Source organism: Convolutriloba macropyga, chromosome 4, assembly GCF_964194025.1.
Source record: "Convolutriloba macropyga chromosome 4, txConMacr16.3, whole genome shotgun sequence".
NCBI classification, from domain to species: domain Eukaryota; kingdom Metazoa; phylum Xenacoelomorpha; order Acoela; family Convolutidae; genus Convolutriloba; species Convolutriloba macropyga.
Genome location: NC_134471.1, coordinates 37,053,975 through 37,075,724, shown reverse-complemented (window position 1 = coordinate 37,075,724; position 21,750 = coordinate 37,053,975). Strand labels below are relative to the sequence as shown.

Genomic DNA, 21,750 nt, shown 5'->3' with positions numbered 1-21,750 from the left:
AATATAGCTGAGTGAACAAAATTGGCCACTGATAAGGTTTTTTTTGCTATTTTCTGTTTCCTAACTGTTGCCACAACTCAATTTACGCAAAAAAATTAAGCAGTGAAATGATATGACGCTCTGCAGTAAACCAGAAACAGCAATCAACTCATGTACGACAAATTAATCTCGAACGACTGACTTGGGCTCAATTTTATTATAGACTGCTTCAGCTTCAGAGAAACGGGTTAGCAGCTTTAAAGTGGTTTAAAATCATGTTTCTAGAGTGATGAAGGCTACTAAAGAGGTCTAAAGTCAAAAATGAAAAAACTGCGTGCACATTTATCACTTGAAGTTTCTTAGAAAGCTTTCTAAAAATTGTGATTGAGGTAATAATCTAGATCACGCAAAAAAGAAGAATCACGATAAAATAATACCAAAAAGCAAAAATTTTAACCGTAGCCGGCAGATTGCCGAAATAGCCTACGATGACCCCTTGAGTCCCAAAAAGTATTCTTAAAGGACATTTAGAACAAAATCAATCATACAATTCATCTTAGAACTCACTCCTAACTAGCGTTGAAAATGACTTCAAAAAATATAACGCCGAAGAAACTCATGAAAACGTTGACACGTCTGCTTTCTTGAACTTTGAGGCGTAAAAAAAATTTAACCAAAATGCGTCAGCTCGCAAACCAAAATGAACAAAGCAAGACAAGTCTTGAGCTTCAATTTAGATTCAATGCGACTAGAAATCAACGATATTTTTTGAAAGCAATAGTGCTAAAAGCATACGAAAAGAAAAAATGTGAACTTATTACAATTATGTCTCATTAGAGAGCTAATACCACCTGTCATTAATAAGATTAAGAGACAGGAAAAAACTCTACAAATCGATGTGGAAACATAAACCGACTAAGGATCGAACGACAGGCGGAGGCAATTCAGCTTAGAGGGGTTGAAGATTTTTTTATGGGCGCAAAAACTCGGACCAAATAGATGTTCGCACCCGCGACCTCCAGGACAGCACTTAATTTAATGCTTATAAATACAACGGACAATATAACAAGAAAAAATTTAAGCATCAATCAAAAATTAACTCAAATTTTTCATAAACAAATGGTGTTAAAGTCAACAATACCATTAGCTACGACGTGAAAAAATTTAAAAAAAAACTCATTCATCCAAGTCGATGAGACTTTGTACGTTAAATTTGAATTAAAATCACCAGAGAAAGTAAACCAAACACGGGCAAAATTCAAAACAATTAGATATTTTTCAAAACAAATATTGTAACAATCGTTAACAACGTTAGCTACAAAGAGAAGTTGAAATAAAAATTCAAAAATCCCTCATTCAAATGCAGATCAGACCATTCATTAATAAGATAATGAGACAGGACGCAGAACAAATTCGGGCAAACATCGATAAAACAGCGATATTTTTCTGAAAACAAATAGTGACAAAACTTTTAAAACCATTATATCAGAAACAAAGAGAGACACCAACTCAAGTCATTAATGAGATTAAAACTCAAGAAAGCGCTTAAAAAATAGAAAAAACAGAGCGTCGAAGTATTATAAACCAAAAGCTGTCTTCTGAGGGCTTCAAAAAGCGAAAACGATGCAAGTCACAACACACGAATCAAATTTTGACAAATTCAGAAAAAAAACTAAAATTGCAAGAGAAAGATCTCTCAAAAAATTAAAACTGGTACAAACACTGTTTTCTCACTGCATTCTTAAACCAGAATTGCACAAAATTAGATTCACGCTGAAACCAATCGCTTCTTTCTCTCTCTCTCTCTCTCTTTACAACTTCGGCATGAAAACCATTTAATTTGACTTTTCATTAACAAAAAGTCGAAAAAAGGTGTGAGAAGATTTTTAAAAAGCATAGCGGACTCCAGAACTCACTCAAAGTTTAACTTGTTTTACACCTCACACAACTACCTACAAAACAGAAAAATCTAAACTTAGATAAATATTTCAACCGAAAAGAGAATTAAATAAAGAATATAGAGAACATCGGAGTATAATGTATAAGTTATTGCATATCTGATCCCTTATTCTTCTTCCATTTCTTCACTTTCTTTGTATTCATTGTTATCTCGATAATAAGTTGAATGATTATTGAGCAAAGACTTACAGCATCACAAGCTTTATGGGGTTTGATTTTTTTGAGTCTTAAGAAAAATCCGAAAGCAAACTTTCCACTAAGTTAAAACTCAAAAAACAGTTTGCGTTTATATTTTTCTTAAGACTCAAAAAATGAACCCCACAACGCTTGTGATACACTAAGTCTTTGCTCAATCACAATAATCATTCAACATATAACTAACTGAGAAAACAATAAATAAAAAGAATGCAAAGAAAGGGAAGAAGAACAAGGAATCAGATATGCAATAACTTATAAAATATACTGCAATATTCTCTACAACCCAACAAATGTTTTCCGGAAATTCGTGAAGCCTACCAAATCCTTTGAATCAACTATTAATCGCGAAATAGATAGTAGAAAAACCAGAAATTAAAACAGTCAAAACGCAAACACCTAGAGAAAAATAATTTAAGCAAATCCTTCCAACTATAAACATACACGGCAGATTGCCGGAAAATAGCCGCCGTTGATTCCTTAACTCTATTGGGATTGAAAAAAAAGAAAGTATCAACAAAAACTGATTTTGTATAAAAACAATTTTAAGTGCGAATTATTTTGATGTCATTGGACATACTCCTGTCTCTCAGTGAGAGGCTACAGCGTCTAGTATCAATAACAATAAGCATTAGAGATAGTAACTAATTCTTTTGAGATCTAAGTTCAAGTACCGGTCATCTAAAAGTGGGCTTTATGGGTTTCTCCCATTTCTATTTCAGACTTTGATTTTTTATACTGACTCTCTTCATTTTGAATTGCTTTGCTGAGCAGCTGCTGTTTAAAAGGACTTCGAGCAGAATGACAGAAGAGTGAAACTAGCCTAGAGAAGTCAAAATATTTCACGCAAAATTCCGAAAAAGCAGCAAAATGGGTAAAGCGAAAAAAAAGTTCGACGAAGTAAAAAAAAAATAGGAGCGCTATAATAGCAGGCTGAGAAGAGGAGGGCGGCTATTAACAAAAACAATTTAGGGGTGTAGCTTAAAATTTTTTGGGAACCTAATAGTGTTTCTCACCCGCAACCTCCAGGATAGCAGTCAGACATCTTAACCACTAAGCCACTACGGCGTCTTACTCGACCGCTAGCAATCACGCAAAATCAAGAATTGAAAAGTGATCAAGAAAAAAGGTTAAGCAAAAATTCTTCATAAAAAGACCAACACATTTACAATAACTGCTTCAAAATCCGTTCGAGAATAATTAACAAGAAAAACTACACTGAAGAAATCAAAAAGAAGAAAAAGGCAGAAAACGTCGAAAGAAGACAAAAACCGGCTAAATATTGACTGAATTGAATTAAATTGTTGAGACAAAAACAGCGGTAAAAATCAACAAACATAACCGACTAACGTTACGACAATTGCTCTCAACGAACAACGAGTGGTTGGCTGCATTGTTGTGGGGCTAAGCCTCTAAGAACAGCCCTTCACACCATGAGTAAAAGCCTCCAAAACAGTTTCTGTGAATCGCATACTTAGAGACTAAGGAATGGGGGGAGGAGGGTATGGTAGATAGGTTGGAGTCAAAACCATTCCATTTCCACTAAAACTTATGCAATAACCCATCATCAAACCCTAGGATAGGTTCCCTGGAACATGAGCAGGAAAAACTTTTATCTAATTGCTAACAATTGTAAAAACCGTAAAAAGCGTTGGAAACCAATGCATAACCACTCGAAATCATGCGGTATTTATTATCCAACCATAAGGGAGGTTCTATGGCGCCTGGAGCGCAAAAACTGCCAAAATCCTTGATATTAAAATGTTTACATTACCGGTAGAAATTAAGCAGTAACATAAAATGACTAACATACTCAAAAAACTTTAAAAACAATAATTTTAAAAATTGGTGATATAAAAATATCTAAACCCATTTTATTGCCACTAGAAAAATGCCACTAGTTAGCCTATTATCGAACACTTAAGGAGATTTCTTGGCCCCTGGGGCCGCAATAACTTAAAAAAAATGACAAAAAGATTCAAAAAACTTAAAAATGGCAAAATTAGTATAATTTTGAGTGTTTATTTTCGCAGTAACGAAATACGAAGATCACAAAATGATCACAAAAAGTAACTAGCTCTTGCAAAAGACTTGTATCAACTTTTGGAAACGTCGATTCAAGACTAGTCAACCAAAACACTCGAAGAATGACGAAAAACGTGTAAAATTGCACCATTTCGGGCTCACAGACACCTAAATATGACCTTTGGCTACCACCTTCCCAACAGCTGCATCACTCTAAGCTTTTGAGGGACTACTAAAGCCCATGAAACTTCATCCCCGCTGAGCTTTACGTGTTTATCCTGTTTAGAAAGCTCGAAGTTATGGAAAAATGTTTAAAAACAAAAAAGCAAGCACCAATACAATCCAATTCGGGCATTGTAAAAAATCTGTAGAATCTTAATACTCCTCTTCGAGTCGTAAGAAACCCGTAGAATCTCAATACTCCTCTTCACGTCGAAAGAACAACAAAACTAATATAATTGCTACAAAGTGAGAGCAATTATAAGAGCAATTTATATCGCACGGCGCAAAAAACAACCGACTAACGTCGGGCGAATTGCTCTCAAACGGTGCAAAAAAAAACAAAAACTGGTGCAAAAAAAAACAAAAAATTCAAAAATATTCAAAAAAACTTGAAAAACCTGCAAACATTTTTGAAGAAACTGCCTGAATTTTTGAAATTAATATCTTGGAAAACATTCCATTACATCTAAAAACTAAGCAGTTACCTATTATCAAATCCTAGAAGAGGTTCATTGGCTTTTGAAACCTAAAAAAAGACAAAAACTCCAAACTTGAAATTGAAAGTTTTAAAAAATTGCTAAAATTTCTGATATTAAAAAGTTATAAACTACTCCATGGTCAACAAAACATTCCAGTTACTAATTACCAAACCCGAATGGAGCTTTTCTGACCCCTGAGGCTGAAAAACCTGAATAACAACAATCAATGTCAAAAAATTTGAAAAAAAGCTAAAATTCGCGATGTTTAAATCTTGAAAAACAATCCATTTTATTTAGAGCGTTTCTTTGACTTTTTAGGCTGGAGAAACCTATATTAAAAAGCTGAAAACTATTCCATGGCCAATAAAATTTTTTCAGTAAATTATCAAAACCTTACGGAGGATTTCTAGGTCCTGGGGCTGGAAAAACTTAAATAATGACAAAGTCAAAACAAATTAAAAGTTTTGTCCAAAAAATGAGAAAAATACGTGTTAAAATGTTGAAAACCATTCCATTACCAGTAGTAACTATGCAGTAACCTATTATAAAACAATAAAGGATGTTCCTTGACGCTTAGGGCTGAAGAAAATCAAAAAAGACAATTTTTTTTAAAAAACCTCAAAATGAAAATTACTGTAAAATGGTCATAAAAGTACTTACAACTTGCAAAAGAACTTCATCAACTTTAACCAGCCACAATCTTAGACTGCTCCAACAAAAAATTCGAAACATAGCCGGCAGATTGCCGCAAAATAGCCACGATAGACGCTTGTGGCTTTCCATGAATTGAAACAACTAAAGAAACAAGATACGCAGATCGACCACCAGTCCTTTAATAGACCACTAGACTTTTTGGGTTGTCAATTTTAAGACTGTCAATTTTATGACACATACGGTCTATAAGGAAAAAGCTCTAAAAGAGTCAGTCTTTTCAAAGTTGATTTTGGAAATCAAAAACTCAAGACTAATACTCAAGAATTAGTGCATAAGTTTGGCACTACTTAGATGCCCACTATTGATCTTTAACTAGTAAATGTTCATAAAATAAAGTTCCATAAGTGAGTTCAGAAGTCATTTTTTTGGGTGAGGTAAGTCACGCAATCGACCTAAAACCAGAAATGACGTCACACAAATTTTAATTGCAAAGCAGTAGAAGCCACTGAAGTCATTGAAAAAGTCAGAGTAAGACGAAGCAAACTTCTGTTAGACGAAAAAAAATAGGAGCGCTATAATAGCTGCCTGGAATAGCTGACGCGGCTAATAAAAATGACAAAAAAAAACAGAAAAAATGCAACATTTTAGGCTCCAGAACTCTTAAAAATGACCTTTAACCTTGAACTACGGCTTCACCAGATTAAGCACTTGAAGGACAACTAAGCATGGCTAAGGGCCTCTAATGAAACTTAATGCCCGCTGGGCGCCACCTGTTTATCCCGTTTTTAAGGACGAAAAGTAAAATGGGTTAGACGAAAAATCGGTCAAGCGAAAAATTGCATTAAAAAACCAACGGGACTAATATAATCGGGACCAAAGGGACTTCGTTTGAGAGCAATTAATTAGAAGTTCAGAGTGAATTAGAAAGAATGTTCGAGAAAACGGTTGAGCGAAAGACAGAAACACGTTTACAACAATTGCTTCAAACTTTGCTCAAGAGCAATTAATCATTGTTCACGTGCGGCATTGACTTCGCGTGCGGTTATATCCTGTATAACAAGAACTCGTCCAATAAAAAAGATAATCCTCGAGATGCTTAAAATAACAGCGCCCCAAAACTAATTCAAATGATTCGAACTGTAAACAATTAAAGGAACAGTAATATAGCTACGCCCAGCTAACACCTTCTCCACTATGGACACACATTAATACACTATAATTGCTTCAAATTTCATGAGAGAGCATTTTTTATCTGCATTGTGGATGCAATGTGACTTAAAAATCTATGACACAATCTAGAGCACACAAACCTTGATCATATTATTCTGGGAAGCTGAGGACGGTTTGTCCACAAAAAACAGCTCATTCCGAGGATAACTGTAGGCCATTGCGGACAGGTACCTATGTTGGCCAACGTCAATTACTTGATCCAGACTCTTGATCACTCCTGATTCAAGGGTAAGTCTGTGAATGTTGTTCATGTCCGTGAGCAGCATGAACTCAGGGAGGGGTTCTACAGGACAGACCCTGTGCTTTGGCTCCCATTCGTCGAGAGCTTGCGACCCAGGTTGACATTCGTCTCCTTCGACTCGACGGTAGCCTTGACTTTGGGAGAAACTCTTTACCTGCAAGGCAATTAATGGCTTCAGATATGCCATTATATTATACACAACTATCGTTTCACAGCACATTTTTTCACTTCATTTAGATCATTTGTGATGTTGTGTAAACTTCAAATAACCATGAAACTTTGCAGTACATTTCCAATACGAGGAAAAAAGCAAAATTTCATTATTAAATGGCTCAATCTCAAACTCACGCCCCATGATCCCGTGCCCAAACAACTTTCAAGAGAGTAGATGGAACAAAAGAAATCTCAGAATATAGCGATTACAATCTCAAACTCACAAATCAATTGCATGTAGAAATACTTGCCAGATAATACTGAAATCATGTACACATTTCTTAACATAGTTGCAATCAAGAGCGAGGAATTACTAGCACGAGCTATCATCAACTGTCAATAGCAATATGATAACATAGCCGACTGACGTCGGTCGAATTCCTCTCAAATACCGGCGAGCGGTTGCCTTCGGTAGTAGCCAGATTGTGCTTAGGAATGCTAGCACTAGCGAGGGGGATCTCGGTGGGGTGAGAGGGTCAAGCGTGCGGGGTTAGGGATGGCATAGAAGGGGGGAAGCTGGACGAGAGAGGGAAGAGGGGGATAGAGGGGAGTGGTGGTGGCTGGAGTTGTGACTGGTGGAGGGGTCAAACTTCTAAGAGCCGCCGGGCATTTTCCGTTTGTGCCCCCCCCCCCCAGCGTAGTGGGTGCATATTATTTGCAACCCCCATGTAACAATGATATCAAATGCTAACAGAATTCATTTCGTTGAAAATCTTTTTGGGGAAGGCATAATGCTGGGGTGTGCAAAATATTAGCAAAGCAAAACGTACTGGGGAGGGGGCACAAAAGGAAAAGATCCGAACCTCCCTTCACGCAATGATCTTAAGTCTCCTCGACAGTTTCGGTGAACCCCATAATTAAGTAAAGCGCAAGACTCTAACAGAGCTGATCAAAACTTATTGCCCTCGGGGCTTTACCAAAATAAATCGTTTTTCAGGGTAAATAGTTAAAAGCGTCAGATGAAAAATTGGGCAAGCAAACAATCGCATAAAAAGATCGCAGGACCAATATAATTGATAGAAACTTTGTATCAGAGCAATTAAACGAGAGCTAGCAAAACTCGTACTTTTCTAGGATTAAATAACAGAGCAGTATTGACTTTCCCATTGCAGATCTCAGAATAGTTCCAATTGTAGATGGAATTCAAATTCAGCGCGAACTCAAGAAGACTTTCAACTCTGATTTTCTGAAAAAAGAGGGCCAAAACCATAAAAAAACGGCCTGTCATTAATAAAATTCAGTGATAATCACAGTAACAGTGACAGCAATAATTACAATAAACAGAAAAAAACTACGAAAATCACTAACAATTTTTGTAAATCACTAACACGAGTCAAAGAATGTAAAGTTATGAACTGAAACAACCAATTTTAGCTTCTGCAGCAACAGATGAGACCTGCCACTAATGATACTAAGAGAAGACAAATAATTTAACAACAAAAACTCGCAAATCGCAAAAATTCAAAAAAATTAATTAAACAAAATTAGTGTCAAAGTGATAGAAAGTAATATCTTTGAGTGGAGACAATTAAATTGAGTTAAATAATCTTAATTAACAACCTATCAGACCAACAATTGCTCACAAAACTCAAATACATTGAAAATTTCGAGAACAGCCAGTGTCAAACTCCTGTAAATCATTAGCAATGAACTCAAACAGTTAATTAAGCTTTTATGCCTCATCAGCAACCTATGAGACCTATTATTATTGATAAAAAAAACGAGAAAGCAGGAAAAGAGCAAAAATTAAATATTCACCAGTATTTTATGACAAATAGTGACAAAGACCTAAAAAGCGTTAGCTTTCCGCTGATGAATTCAAGCAATTTCAATTAAGCGCAATTAGAATACGTATGTATCATATTAAAAGCACTCAAACGAAACATTGAAAACAAGTCAAATTGCCGCTCGTTAAAGAACATTCGCTTTCAAACACCAAAAAATTGCCCAAATACCTATTTTTCACTCCTTATAACGTAATTTTTTAAAAAATGGAATCAAACCTACTGGATTTTTCACTCTGACTACTCCAGCAGAATTAACATAAACCGACAAATGTCGGAAGAATTGCTCTTGAACGACAGCCGAGGCAATTTAATTCAGGGGCTGTAGCCTAGATCAAATTATGGGTGCAAAAAATTTTTCCCCCGCCGGGATTCGAACAACTGCCCTCCCGATCCACAGCCACAACTACTAACCACTGCGCTACAGATCACATACCTCACTTATTCTGCAACCGAATATATATTAGCCTTACTTCAGAGCAATAGAGATCACTCAAAAATGAAGAACGAAAGCGTGAAAAAGTCACTTGAGAAGTCAAAGAATGTTCTAGAAGAAAAGCGCAAAACTGTCAAGCGAAAAATTTGCATAAAAAGACACACACGTTTACAATAATTGCTATTAACTGCGTTCAAGAGCAATTAAAAACAAAAGCTCACTCGTTTAAACATAACCGACTACACGTCGGAAGAATTGCACTCGAACGACTAATGGGAGCGAGCTCTAATCAATTGCAGCCTGCTTCAGGCAGGAGGGGGGCAGGAGGGGGAGTCTAAATGGGACTAACAAGTTCAATAGTGGGCTTCAAATAACCAAATTAGAGGTTAACATATAAAACTATTAAGATTTAAAGTGAAAAATTGCACCGGTTTCGGCGCACTTTTAATTTGACTTTTAGCATTAAATTGCCGCCAATTGAGTTCAGCTGCTTGAAATTTTGATTGAGAGAGAATTTTAGATCACGCGAAACGCAAAAAGTCAAGGGCGTAAAAGTCACTCGAAAAGTCAAAACGGTCAAGCGCCAATTTTGCATTAAAAAAGACACACACGTTTACAATAATTACTATGAACTTTGTTCAAGAGCAATTAATAGCTCAAAAAGTTGAAAGATTCCAGAAAATAGACAAAGTGAAAGCCGCAATGGACTCCAATGAACCCGATCGGGGTTGAAAGAAACTAAAGAAATCAAAATTCAAAAAACCACAGAATAGAAAGCATAGCAAATAGCATCAGACAGACTTCATAAACAGAACCAATCGGAGCATTAGGCTAAACTTTTCGTTATTTTTACTACATCGGCGTGACTAAAATATATAGCTTCAATTTGCCTTCTCATTCAAAAAATCAAATATCAAAAAATGAAATTCAAAAATCAAATATCAAAAAATGAAACAAAAAGTGAGTGAAGCTAGTAAACACAAGAAAATCATAGCTGTTGTTAACCGAGCACGAACGTTTAATTGATGAAAAAGACGAGCACCTTAAATTATCAGGACGGAAAGACGGCACAAACAGACCAACAGTATTTGAACGATTCCTAATTTGAGATGATTTAATCAAACTTACCTCCCTTTGGTTCGTAGCCGATATAAAACCATTCCCCAATTTTAGTCCGTAAACACAAAATACCGGACTAAAATCCGGTGAATTGCTCTCAAACGACCAGCGAGCGGTTGCCTTGAGAAGCCAGATGGGGCTAAGGGTGCTAGCATTAGGGCATATGGTTCTCGGGGGAGGGGGGGGGGGAGGAGGGTCAAGCATGCGGGGTTAGGGACGAAATAAGACGTGGGAAGAAAGGGGGAGGCCCTCCATAAGATTAACCCGTTTTTTAGGACTAATAGTTAAAGTGCCTGACAAAAACAAGGTCAGGCAAAAAATCGCGTAAAGATCGCAGGATCAATATAATTGTCAGAAACTTCATTTGAGAGCACAGAAACAGGTGCTCGTGCTTTTCTAGGATTAAAACACAGCCGACAGATTGCCAGAAAATAGCCCCAATAGCTTGGTAGATCTGCAGTCTCAAAAAGATAGTAAAAGAAACATACCAAAAAGGAAACATTTGAGTGAGGAAGTCAATTTTGATAGTGAGATAAGTCACGTGTTACCAAAACTTTATCACGTGAATGAACAAAAATCTGTCCACTAAGAGCAACAAAAGACGTCAGAAACGCAATTCAGATAAAATTTCATGAAAGGATGCAAAAGCAGATTTTTAGTGATTGTGACGCCAAATGATCGTAACAAAAAACTTGACGACGAAATAATTAGAATAGCAGGAAAAGTCCTGACGTACAATTCAAAAAAATTTCAATGAATCCAGAATTTAAAAAACAGCAAAAATCAAAGTGAAATTACCGCAAGTGAACAAAAACTCACCAGCGAGAAAACGAACTTTTGTTCAAACACCGACTTCTAACTCTACTTTAAAATTAGAATAAAAAAATACGCCGCAAAATCACTCGCTTTTTCGCTCCGCTTCCTGTTTCGGCGTGACCAAAATCACTACTCCAATTTGACTTCAAAAATCATGAAAATGTGTGAACATATTCGAGAATCGCACTTGAACGACTAGTGGGAGCTCTGATCAATTGCAGCCCGCTTCAATCGGGGGGGGGGAGGCTAAATGCGACGAAAAAGATCAATAGTTGGCTTCAAATAACCACATTAGAGGTTAACATATACCACAATTAAGATTTAAAGTGAAAAATTGCACCAGTTTCGGCGCACTTTTCATTTGACTTTTAGCATTAAATTGCCGCCAATTGAGTTCAGCTGCTTGAAATTTTGATTGAGAGAGAATTTTAGATCACGCGAAACGCAAAAAGTCAAGAGCGTAAAAGTCATTCGAAAAGTCAAAACGGTCAAGCGCCAATTTTGCATTAAAAAGACACACGTTTACAATAATTGCTTCTCTGCGAGAGCGATTAAAAACATACCCGGCAGATTGCCGGAAAATAGCCGCCGTTGATTCCAATAAGCATGATTGGGATTGAAATAACAGAAGATATTGAAAAAAAAAGATTTTTGTACAAAAACATTTTTTTAAGTCCGATTTATTTTGATGGCATTTCGTAGTTGAACATACTTCTGTTTCTTAAAGAGAGGCTACAGGGGCTACTATCAATAACAATAAGCATTAGAGATGGTAAATAAAACTTATAGGAACGACGTTCAAATAGCGGGCATCTAAAATCGGGCTTTATGGGTTTATCCCGTTTCTATTTCTGACATCCATTTTTGTACTAACTCTGTTCATTTTGAATTGCTTTGCTGAGCAACTGATGTTCAAAATCACTTTTAGCAGAATGAGAGAAGAGAGAAACTAGCCTAGAGAAGTCAAAAAGATTTCACGCAAAATGTTGAAAAGGCGGCAAAATGAGGTAAAGCGAAACATTTTTTTATTCGACGAAGTAAAAAAAAATAGGAGCGCTATAATAGCCGGCTGAGAAGATGAGGGCGGCTATTAAAAAGACATAGCCCCAATACAATTCAAATTCTTTGATTTGTAAGAAGACAGCGCCCCAATACAATTCAAATTCTTTAAACTGTAAAAACCACGAGAATGTCAGTAATAGCCCTCACTATCGCTTTGCGGCAACTAATAACAACACAATATTGGCTTTCCCTTTGTAGATCTCAGAATAGTTCTAAATGTAGACGGGAATTCAAATTTAGCGCGAACACAAGACCTAGCTGGAATTCAATATCCATTCGTGATGCTCACATTGTAATATTTTACTCTTAATTTTATTGATTACTTACACTTAAGATTTACATATACATGATTAAATATACATAACCTGTATGCTGTGAAGGGAGGTGAAGTCTCAACAGTTTCAGAGAATCGCAAACTTAGAGACTAATACGGCGTATGGCTCAAAGAGAGCTATTCGGACGCTGAATTCACCCCCCCCCCCCCGGGATTAACCGTTATTTATCCATTAACCGTTATAAGGGTTATTTAACCGTTATTTAACCGTCTTTATCCAGTTTTGGAAGACAAATAGTTGAAAGCGTCAGAAGGAAAATCGGTCAAGCGAAAAATCAAAAATAAAAGACCGCAGGACTATTATAATTTCTACGAGCATAAACAGTAGAAGCCAGGCTCAGCAAGATTTTTGAAGCTGTAATCGATCTCTCAGCTGTACTTGGATTGCAAGAAATTACTCAATTACTATGATGTACGTACCAACACAAAAAAAATGATTAAATCTGCTTCAGTTTATCATAGAGCACGATGCTAGATAGAAATGAGGCCTAGATTAAAGGAAAACTGGTAAAACTGAAAACATACCCGGCAGATTGCCGGAAAATAGCCGCCGTTGATTCCAATAAGCATGATTGGGATTGAACGAATAGAATATATTGAAAAAAAAAGATTTTTGTACAAAAATATTTTTTAAGTCCGATTTATTTTGATGGCATTTCGTAGTTGAACATACTTCTGTTTCTTAGAGAGAGGCTACAGGGGCTACTATCAACACCAATAAGCATTAGAGGTGGTAACTAAGACTTATAGGAACGACGTTCAAATAGCGGGCATCTAAAATTGGGCTTTATGGGTTTATCCCGTTTCTATTTCTGACTTCAATTTTTTATACCGACTCTGTTCATTTTGAATTGCTTTGCTTAGCAACTGATGTTCAAATTCACTTTTAGCAGAATGAGAGAAGAGAGAAACTAGCCTAGAGAAGTCAAAAAGATTTCACGCAAAATGTCGAAAAAGCGGCAAAATGGTAAAGCGAAAAAAAGTTTGACGAAGTAAAAAACATAGCAGGACAAGTCCTGACGTACAATTCAAAGAATTTTCATTGACTTAACAAACAACTAGACCAAGAACGGACAATGAGTGAATTGGGAAAACCATTTCTAAAAAATCAGATGAAAAAAAAAACAAAAAAAACAGAAAATCAATTTCAAAATGCTGCTAGGGAGAACAAAAAACCACTAGTGAGATATGTAATTTTGATTCTAACAAAAAACTAGGTCCAGAATGGGCTGTGAATGGATTGGGAAAACTAGTTAAAAAAAATCCGATCCAAAAAATCGAAAAAACAGTAAAAATTGGAGTGAAATTGCCGCATGTGAACAAAAAACCACTACCGAGAAACCGAATTTTTGTTCAAACACCGTTTTCTCACTCTACTTTAAAATTAGAGCGAAAAAAATTCACGCCGCAAAACCACTCGCTTTTTCGCTCCATTTCCTGTTTCGGCGTGACCAAAATTACCACTCCAATTTGACTTCAAAAATGATGAAAATGTGTGAACAGATCTTAAAAAAAAAGACAGCGCCCCAATACAATTCAAATTCTTTGAATTGTAAAAAAAAAATACGAGCGCAATAATAGCCGGCTGAGAAGATGAGGGCGGCTATTAAAAAGCGGCAAAATGGTAAAGCGAAAAAAAGTTTGACGAAGTAGAAAAAAAAATACGAGCGCAATAATAGCCTGCTGAGAAGATGAGGGCGGCTATATATGAAACTTTGCAACTTATACCTGTCCAGGGTTGTTTTCAGTACCACATTGCTCATCAAAGGAACTCCTTGCAAGTTGGCTGTTGATGTGCACACATTCCTCCGTCTGTGGCTTGTAGTAAGTGCCCACATCACACACGTAGTCACGTCTCGTACAACCGCAGAACTTTGACTCCGGATTACTAGAATCAGACCACTAAGTTAAATAAGTGCACTTCAAGACACTGCTACTAAACCAACATTCAACACAAATGTGCAAAGCTAAAGTAACACCAATGTGTCACTGAGGTCAATAAGTCCGAAGCTACGTAAAAAATCGAATACAAATTTCAGATCAATTTTAAAACAGCTGGCAGATTGCCAGAAAATAGCCGCAATAGATTCGTAGATCGGCAGTCTAAAAAAACAGTAAAAAAGACAGACACCAAAAAAACTCGTCTTTTCATTGAAGGCTGATCTGTTATATTTTGATTAAAAAATCTGTATAAGTTATTGCTGCCTCTATTAGCTGATCTCAAATAACCTTCATTTAGAGTGACACACACACACACACCCATTTTACCTTATCTCTTTGAATTAAAGTAAATAAAAGTCAATTTCAAAGTGAGGAAGTCATTTTTGAGAGTGAGGTAAGTCAAGTGTGACCAAAAATTTAATCACGCGCATGAACAAGAAAACTCGCTTCACTAAGAGCGAAAAATGACGTCACACATGCAATTCAGTTGAAATTGCATGAACGAATGAACAAAAAGTGGCTGTGACGTCATATGGTCGTAACAAAAATCATGACGACGAAATAAAAAAACATAGCAGGACAAGCCCTGAAAAACAATCCAAGTAATTGAATGAAAAACAGACCTAATGAACCTGACCAGCAGATCAATTGAACAATCCCAGCCAACAAGACAGAATCTCAAAAGTTGAGAAACTAAAAGAATCAAACAAACTAACCAAAAAAACGATCATTGCTAAAACCCATGAAGCTTTTAACTTGAAGGCCTTATATGACTCATTTCAAAATACTCATTAACTCACGCAAAAACCTTGAAAGAGATGAATCTGCCACTAAAAGTAGATAAACTGGACAAATATGACAAATGCATCAAGAAACTGAGAAGAGAAAATTTAAAGAAAATTTCCAAAAAGAGGTCAAAACATTTTTTTGACTCTGGAGTTCTGTTTTGAAAACCGTCTACAACATTTAAAAAGTTTCGTTGGCCAGTAAAGATAGTTAAACTCAGACAATAACAAAAAACAATAGAAAAATTTGAAAACAATCGAAAATTTTAAATTGCAAGCTTCATTTAAAAAATTCCCAACAATAGCAAAATTTAAAAAATGGAAACAATTTTATTGCCCCTAGAAACTATGTAGTAACATACTAGCAAACCCTATAGGAGGTTCCCTGGCCACTGAATAAAAATTTCAAAAATTTAAAGAAAAAAACTATCAAAAAATTGGTAAAAGACATTAAAATGTTGAAACCATTCCATGGCAAAAAATATTTTCAGTAAACTGTTAGCAAACCCTAGATGAGGCTTCTTGCCCCCTGTGGCTGGAAAACTTGAATAATGACAATAAATGTCAGAAAATTTGAAAAAAAAAACCAAGTTTGATTTAAAAAAAAATGGTGAAATTCATAAATGGGAAAATTCAAAATGGTTAAAATGTTTAAAGGCACTTCATTACCACTAGGAACTATGCAATAACTTATTATTAAACTCCGGAGGAGTTTTTTTTGACATCAAAGTCTGAAACAACTCAAAAAATGACAAAAATTTTCGAACAATTTGAAAAAATTAGTATAAATTACAGTGTTTATGTTTGGAGTAGCAATAGATATAGCGCTTAAAGTGGCCGTCAAAAGCAATTACGTCTTGCAAAGGCCCTTTATCAACTTTAATAAACCTCAATTTCAGACTGGTCTAACAAAAAATCCAAAAAATGACGAAAAAGTGCTAAAAATTTCATTATTTTAGGCTCAAAAACTCCCAAATATGACCTTTTAACCTTGAATTACGGCCTTCCCAGTAGCTTCAGCACTCTGAGTACTTGAGGGACTACTATACGCGGGCCTCTAATGAAACTTGATGCCCGCTGAGTTTTACCTGTTTATCCCGTTTTGAAAGCTCAAAGTCATGAAAACAGGTGTGAAAACATCTTACAAAAATAAAAAAAAGACAGAGCACCAATACAATCCAATTCTTGGATTGTAAAAAACCAAGAGAAGTCCAATACTAGCCCCAGCTATCGCTGTGCGGCTATTAATAAATCATAACTTCTCATTAAACATAGAACTTGACCATTAATAAAATAATCTAAGGAACTACTTTCTGAAAACTTATGGAAATTGTACAAAAATACTTTCAACCTACCGGTGAAACCTATCAAGATATCCAATTTCATTTTATCCAACAGCAATTTGATTTTAAAAGGGTACCTAATTTGTCGAATTATCAATTAATGCTTCTTAAGTTTGTATTATTGCCTAAATTGTTGTAACAACCCTAGTACCCTTATCAACATATATAATTATTATACTCCACAAGGCTGGATAAAATTCACGTATAGCGTACGGTAGAAATCCCAGTCCGTTCATGCACTCTGCATTTGGATCTCTCCTCACGAATGTCTCCTCCTTGCCCAGAATGCACAAGTCAGTTCGGCCAGGTTCCTTCACTTTCCAGTCAAAGTCGTAGTCAGCATCACTGTCCGCAACACAAGTCCTGAAAACATCAGATAGCAATACAAAGAACCTAACCGACTAAACGTCGGAAGAATTGCTCTCAAACGACTAGTGGGAGCTCTAATCAATTGCAGCCTGCTTCAGTCGGGGTGGGGGGGAGGGGTACTAACATATACCACTGTTAAGATTTAAAGTGAAAAATGGCACCAGTTTCGGCGCACTTTTCATTTGACTTTTAGTATTGAATTGCCGCCAATTGAGTTCAACTGCTTGAAAATTTGATTGAGAGGGAGAATTTTAGATCACACGAAACGCAAAAAGTCAAGGGCGTAAAAGTCACTCGAGAAGTCAACACTGTCAAGCGAAAATTTTGCAGAAAAAAGAAACACATGTTTACAATAATTGCTATGAACTTCGTTAAAGAGCAATTAAACAATTGGACTCCACGATGAAAGAAAGAAAAATTCATAGATAAAAAGTAACCGCCCAATGAATTAATCGCAGAGAAGACAAAAGGGTAAAATAGCTGAAAACTGAATTTAAAAGCGTAATATTTGCATTAGATGACCTAGAATCCCTCGAAATACTATTACAGTTCTAGATAACTGAGAGAAACACTGTCGACGGAAAACACTGGAGTTAAAAAACTGCTTCAAAAAAGCCGCACGTGATTAAAAAAATCGATATATTTTCACAAATGCTTTTCTCTCTCTGACAGACATAAAAGGAAATCACTGGCTCCTCTCTCTGCTCTTTAAATCGTTCAGCCGTTTTACCTGAACAGTTAATTTTCACGTGCGGCATTCATTTGTACAACCTGTTTTAAATACACAGCAAAAAATTATCGAACAAAAATTAAAACATCGCCGGAAGAACATCGGAACGACTCCAAGTAGAAAATTGATAATTCTCACAAACCTAATGCTTACCCTATACAACTAAACTAAAAAGTTTGAAACAAAAAAAACAAACAAGAAAAACCAAAAGTAACTGTCAAAAATTGATATATTAGCTGATAAAATTTACTTTAAATTGAAACTCAAAAAACTATTTACTCAAGACCTTGTAAAACATGTATTTTGCAAAAACAACATTAACAATTGACAGAAAATCATACAAAACAAAAAGAAAATTGAAGAAAAAGAAATTCGATGACGAATGACAAAATCGAAAAACTATCTCTAAAATTCTCTAGAAAATGCTAAAAGGCAACTTTCCAATCATTGTTCTTCAAAAAAATGTTCACATCTTCCACCAGGTCATTAATCCAAAACGGTAAACTACAATTAAAATAAGCAAAAATATAGAAAACAAATAAATTTCAGTTTTTTGATCAATTATCAGTGAAGATTGCCATGTCCAGCCTTCAAGTGTCACTTCGTAGTATTAAAACCTATTGAATAGCTCCTAAATGAGAACTGATCAAGAAAAACTACAGCAAGAATTCTTAAAACATAACCGGCTAACGTCGGGCGATTTGCTCTCAAACGACTGGCGAGCGGTTGGCTTCGACTGTCGCTAGGTACGGTTTAGGTTGGCTAGCTTTACTAGTTTTAACTTAAGTGCCGAGTGGGGGTGAAGTGAGGATGAGGTACGAGGAAGAGGGGGAGTGGGGGCCAAACTCTAGGAGCCTCACTTCGCACCATGAAATTATATCTTCAACACAATTTCATTGAATTGCATACTTAGAGCATAGTAAGAAGAGAGCCCTTAATGACATCCGGGCGCTACCTGTTTATCCCGTTTTTAAGGACGAAAAGTCAAATGGTCCAGACGATAAATGAGTCAAGCAAAAAAGTCCAAAAAAAGGCCGACAGGACTAAAATAATTGCGACAACTTAGCTCGAGACCGATTAATCAGAAGAACTAGGCCAAAAACTTGAAAAATCGAAAAAAAATGCTGAAATTTACTCGATTTCCTTCAAAACAACTCAAAACAGATATCAAACGAAATGAAAAACCACCAAAACTTCTAAGATAACTAATTTCAACCACATAACTACCCAAATGCTGTAAAAGAAATTGAAGAATACAGTAGTAAGTCATGTAGTAAGTCACGTATGATCAAAATCTAGTCACGCAAATGAGCTAAACAACGTTCTTAAAGAGAGTGAGAACTGGCGTCACGCGCGCAAATGCCGTTAGTGAGAGGAAGGATTCATTCAGAAAATTAGAATTTTTCAGCTTTGCTGTGTGAACATATGTAAAACGAAAAAAGAGCGTCAGACGACGAAACAAAAAACATAGCAGGACAAGTCCTGACGTACAATTCAAAGAACTTTCATTGACTGAACAAAAAATTAGACCTAGAACGACTAGGCGTGAATTGGTCAGAGGTCAAAACAAGAAACCAAGAGCACCGAAATATAGCTCCACTCAGCTTACAGCTTCGCAGATATGAACATAAACCGACTAGCGTCGGAAAAAGTTGCTCTCAAATGAGAGGCAACGTAAGGTAAAACCCGAACTCCTGAGTCCGCTTCCGTCATCTCGCCGGAGGTGTTATCCACTCGACTATCAGTGCCTTGTCATCGACTCACTAACAACCGGTTTTTTAGCAACAAACTTTATTTCGGAGTGAGCAATTAAAATCACTCAAAAATCAAGAACTGCGTGAAAAAGTTACTTGAGAAGTCAACAATTTTTCTAGAAGAAAAGCGCAAAAACGGTCAAGAAATAAAATTTCCACCAAAAGGACACATGTTAACAATAATTGCTTCTCATTCGAGAGCAATTAATAATTGATTGACACATTTGATGGGAAAAGTTGGAGTTAAAATTCGATCAGCCGCTTGACTGTTTTCACATGTGGCAATGACTTTTACATCCCGTTTCAAATAAACTCTAAATTATCGATGAAAAGACGCTCCGCCAATACTCCTCTCCGAGTCGAATTAAAATTAAGAGCGCCGAGAGGCTCGGGAATGAGTGCAGCGATTGATTACCGATATTTTTGTTCCTCCTGCCCTTGACTAAAGCAGACGGATTAAGAAAGAAGCGGCATTACTAGTACCTGTAGAAGAACTTGGAGAAGTCAATGAAGATTATGCTCCAGTCGTCTTTGGCGGAGCTGGTACTCTCATCAAAGTATGAGCAAAACACGTACAGCGTTGAACTCTCACCCTCCTGAAGAAAAAAGTCCAGTGGAAAAGCTATACAACATTGATCGTTTTCACTTAGCAATTAAGTTCTATACCAATTATCTTTTTTCACTCGTTACTTATTTGTAGTTACTTATACTTCCATTCCACAGTTCCTCCACTCTAAAAGGATCATTGCTCAACATCCCAACTCCCAGTGTCAGTTAAATGGTTATACTAACATCTCGCGTCTTAGCGTGATAAACAATGACTGGCTTGTCTGCAAATCTGTAGAACTTCCAATTTTTGCCGTGATCATAAGTGTACCAAATAATTTCTGTTGGCTTAAACGCGTCCATGGCTGTCAGAAATCCACCAGAATCCAAGAACGTGTAAATCCAGTTTCCTTTCAAACCCTAAAAGCATATTTGCATTTGCAAAATGTGTCTTACTGCAACAAATAAGAGTGAAAACATAAACTACCTTAAGAACCAAATGCTCTCGAACAAAGACGGGGCAGTTTAATTTAGCGGGGGCTGTAGGCGAGATAATTTTAATGGGTGCAAAAAATTTTGAATAGGGAAGGTTGCGAAACCTCGACATACGTCGCGCTAGAATAAATCATTAACCACTCCGCTATCCTGGACTTGTAATATCCTATCTAACAATCTGTTTTGTTTCAGTAACAGACTGAACATCTGAAAAAGCAATATAGATCACTCAAAAATCAAGAGGCAAGAATTAGAGAAATTTTGAAAATTTGCAAAACTTAGCCAAACTAAAGAACAAAACCGACTAATGTCGGAAAATTTTTCTAATACGACTGGCGAGCATTTGGCTTCGTCAGTAGGTATCTGCACGGAGGGGGGACCGAGTATTCCGGATGTGGATTGGGGGTTACGTTGGGGTTAAAGCCTCCGGACTTTATGTTTATCCGTTTTTTTAGAACGAAAAGTCAAACGGGTCCGACAAAAATCGACCAAGCGAAAAAGGGCATAAAAAGAGGCCCACTAATATAATTGCTACAAACTTAGTTTGAGAGCAATTTAAAAAGCTCCAAGAAAAGCCCGAAAAATCGAGGAAAAAAAAGTTGAAACCTCCAAATTAGCGTAAAATTTATTACACAGAACCTTCAAAAGGTTATCAAATCAACTAGACACTTATCACTACTTCAGTCTCCAAAAACCATTAAGAGACAGAACTTAAAAAAATTTTAGGTAAATGAGAAACTCGTTCGTTGTTGTCTTCAAATTTTTGCATTAACGCATGTATAAGCTTTTGAAAGGCTTTGTTGGCCCCTACATCTTAGAAGAACCGACTAAAGTTGATCGAAAAGCTCTCACACAACCGGAGAGCTGTTGGCTTCCGTAGTAACCAACTGGGGCTTAGGGATGCTAGCATTAGGGGAAGGGGGTCGAACGATATGTCTGTGTGTGGGGTGGGCGGGGGGGGGAGCTGGACGAGAGGGGTTCCAAATCGCGGGGTGAAATTAATGGGGAAGGGGGAGAGGGGGGGGGGCTTTATCAACTT

At 36.5% G+C, this 21,750-nt stretch overlaps 1 protein-coding gene across 5 annotated transcripts in view; it reads right to left on the bottom strand.

Moving 5' to 3' along the window:
• LOC142337650 (uncharacterized) overlaps positions 1 to 21,750 on the bottom strand; it is a 224,756-nt gene that overhangs the window by 159,571 nt on the left and 43,435 nt on the right. For all 5 annotated transcript variants that reach the window (XM_075387045.1, XM_075387041.1, XM_075387044.1 and 2 more), the window contains 5 exons: positions 20,463 to 20,636; positions 20,154 to 20,266; positions 17,031 to 17,180; positions 14,477 to 14,636; positions 6,824 to 7,138 (listed from right to left, as the gene is read on the bottom strand). In XM_075387045.1, the coding sequence (XP_075243160.1) occupies positions 6,824 to 7,138; positions 14,477 to 14,636; positions 17,031 to 17,180; positions 20,154 to 20,266; positions 20,463 to 20,636 (912 nt within the window). The remainder of the gene's footprint in view (positions 1 to 6,823; positions 7,139 to 14,476; positions 14,637 to 17,030; positions 17,181 to 20,153; positions 20,267 to 20,462; positions 20,637 to 21,750) is intronic.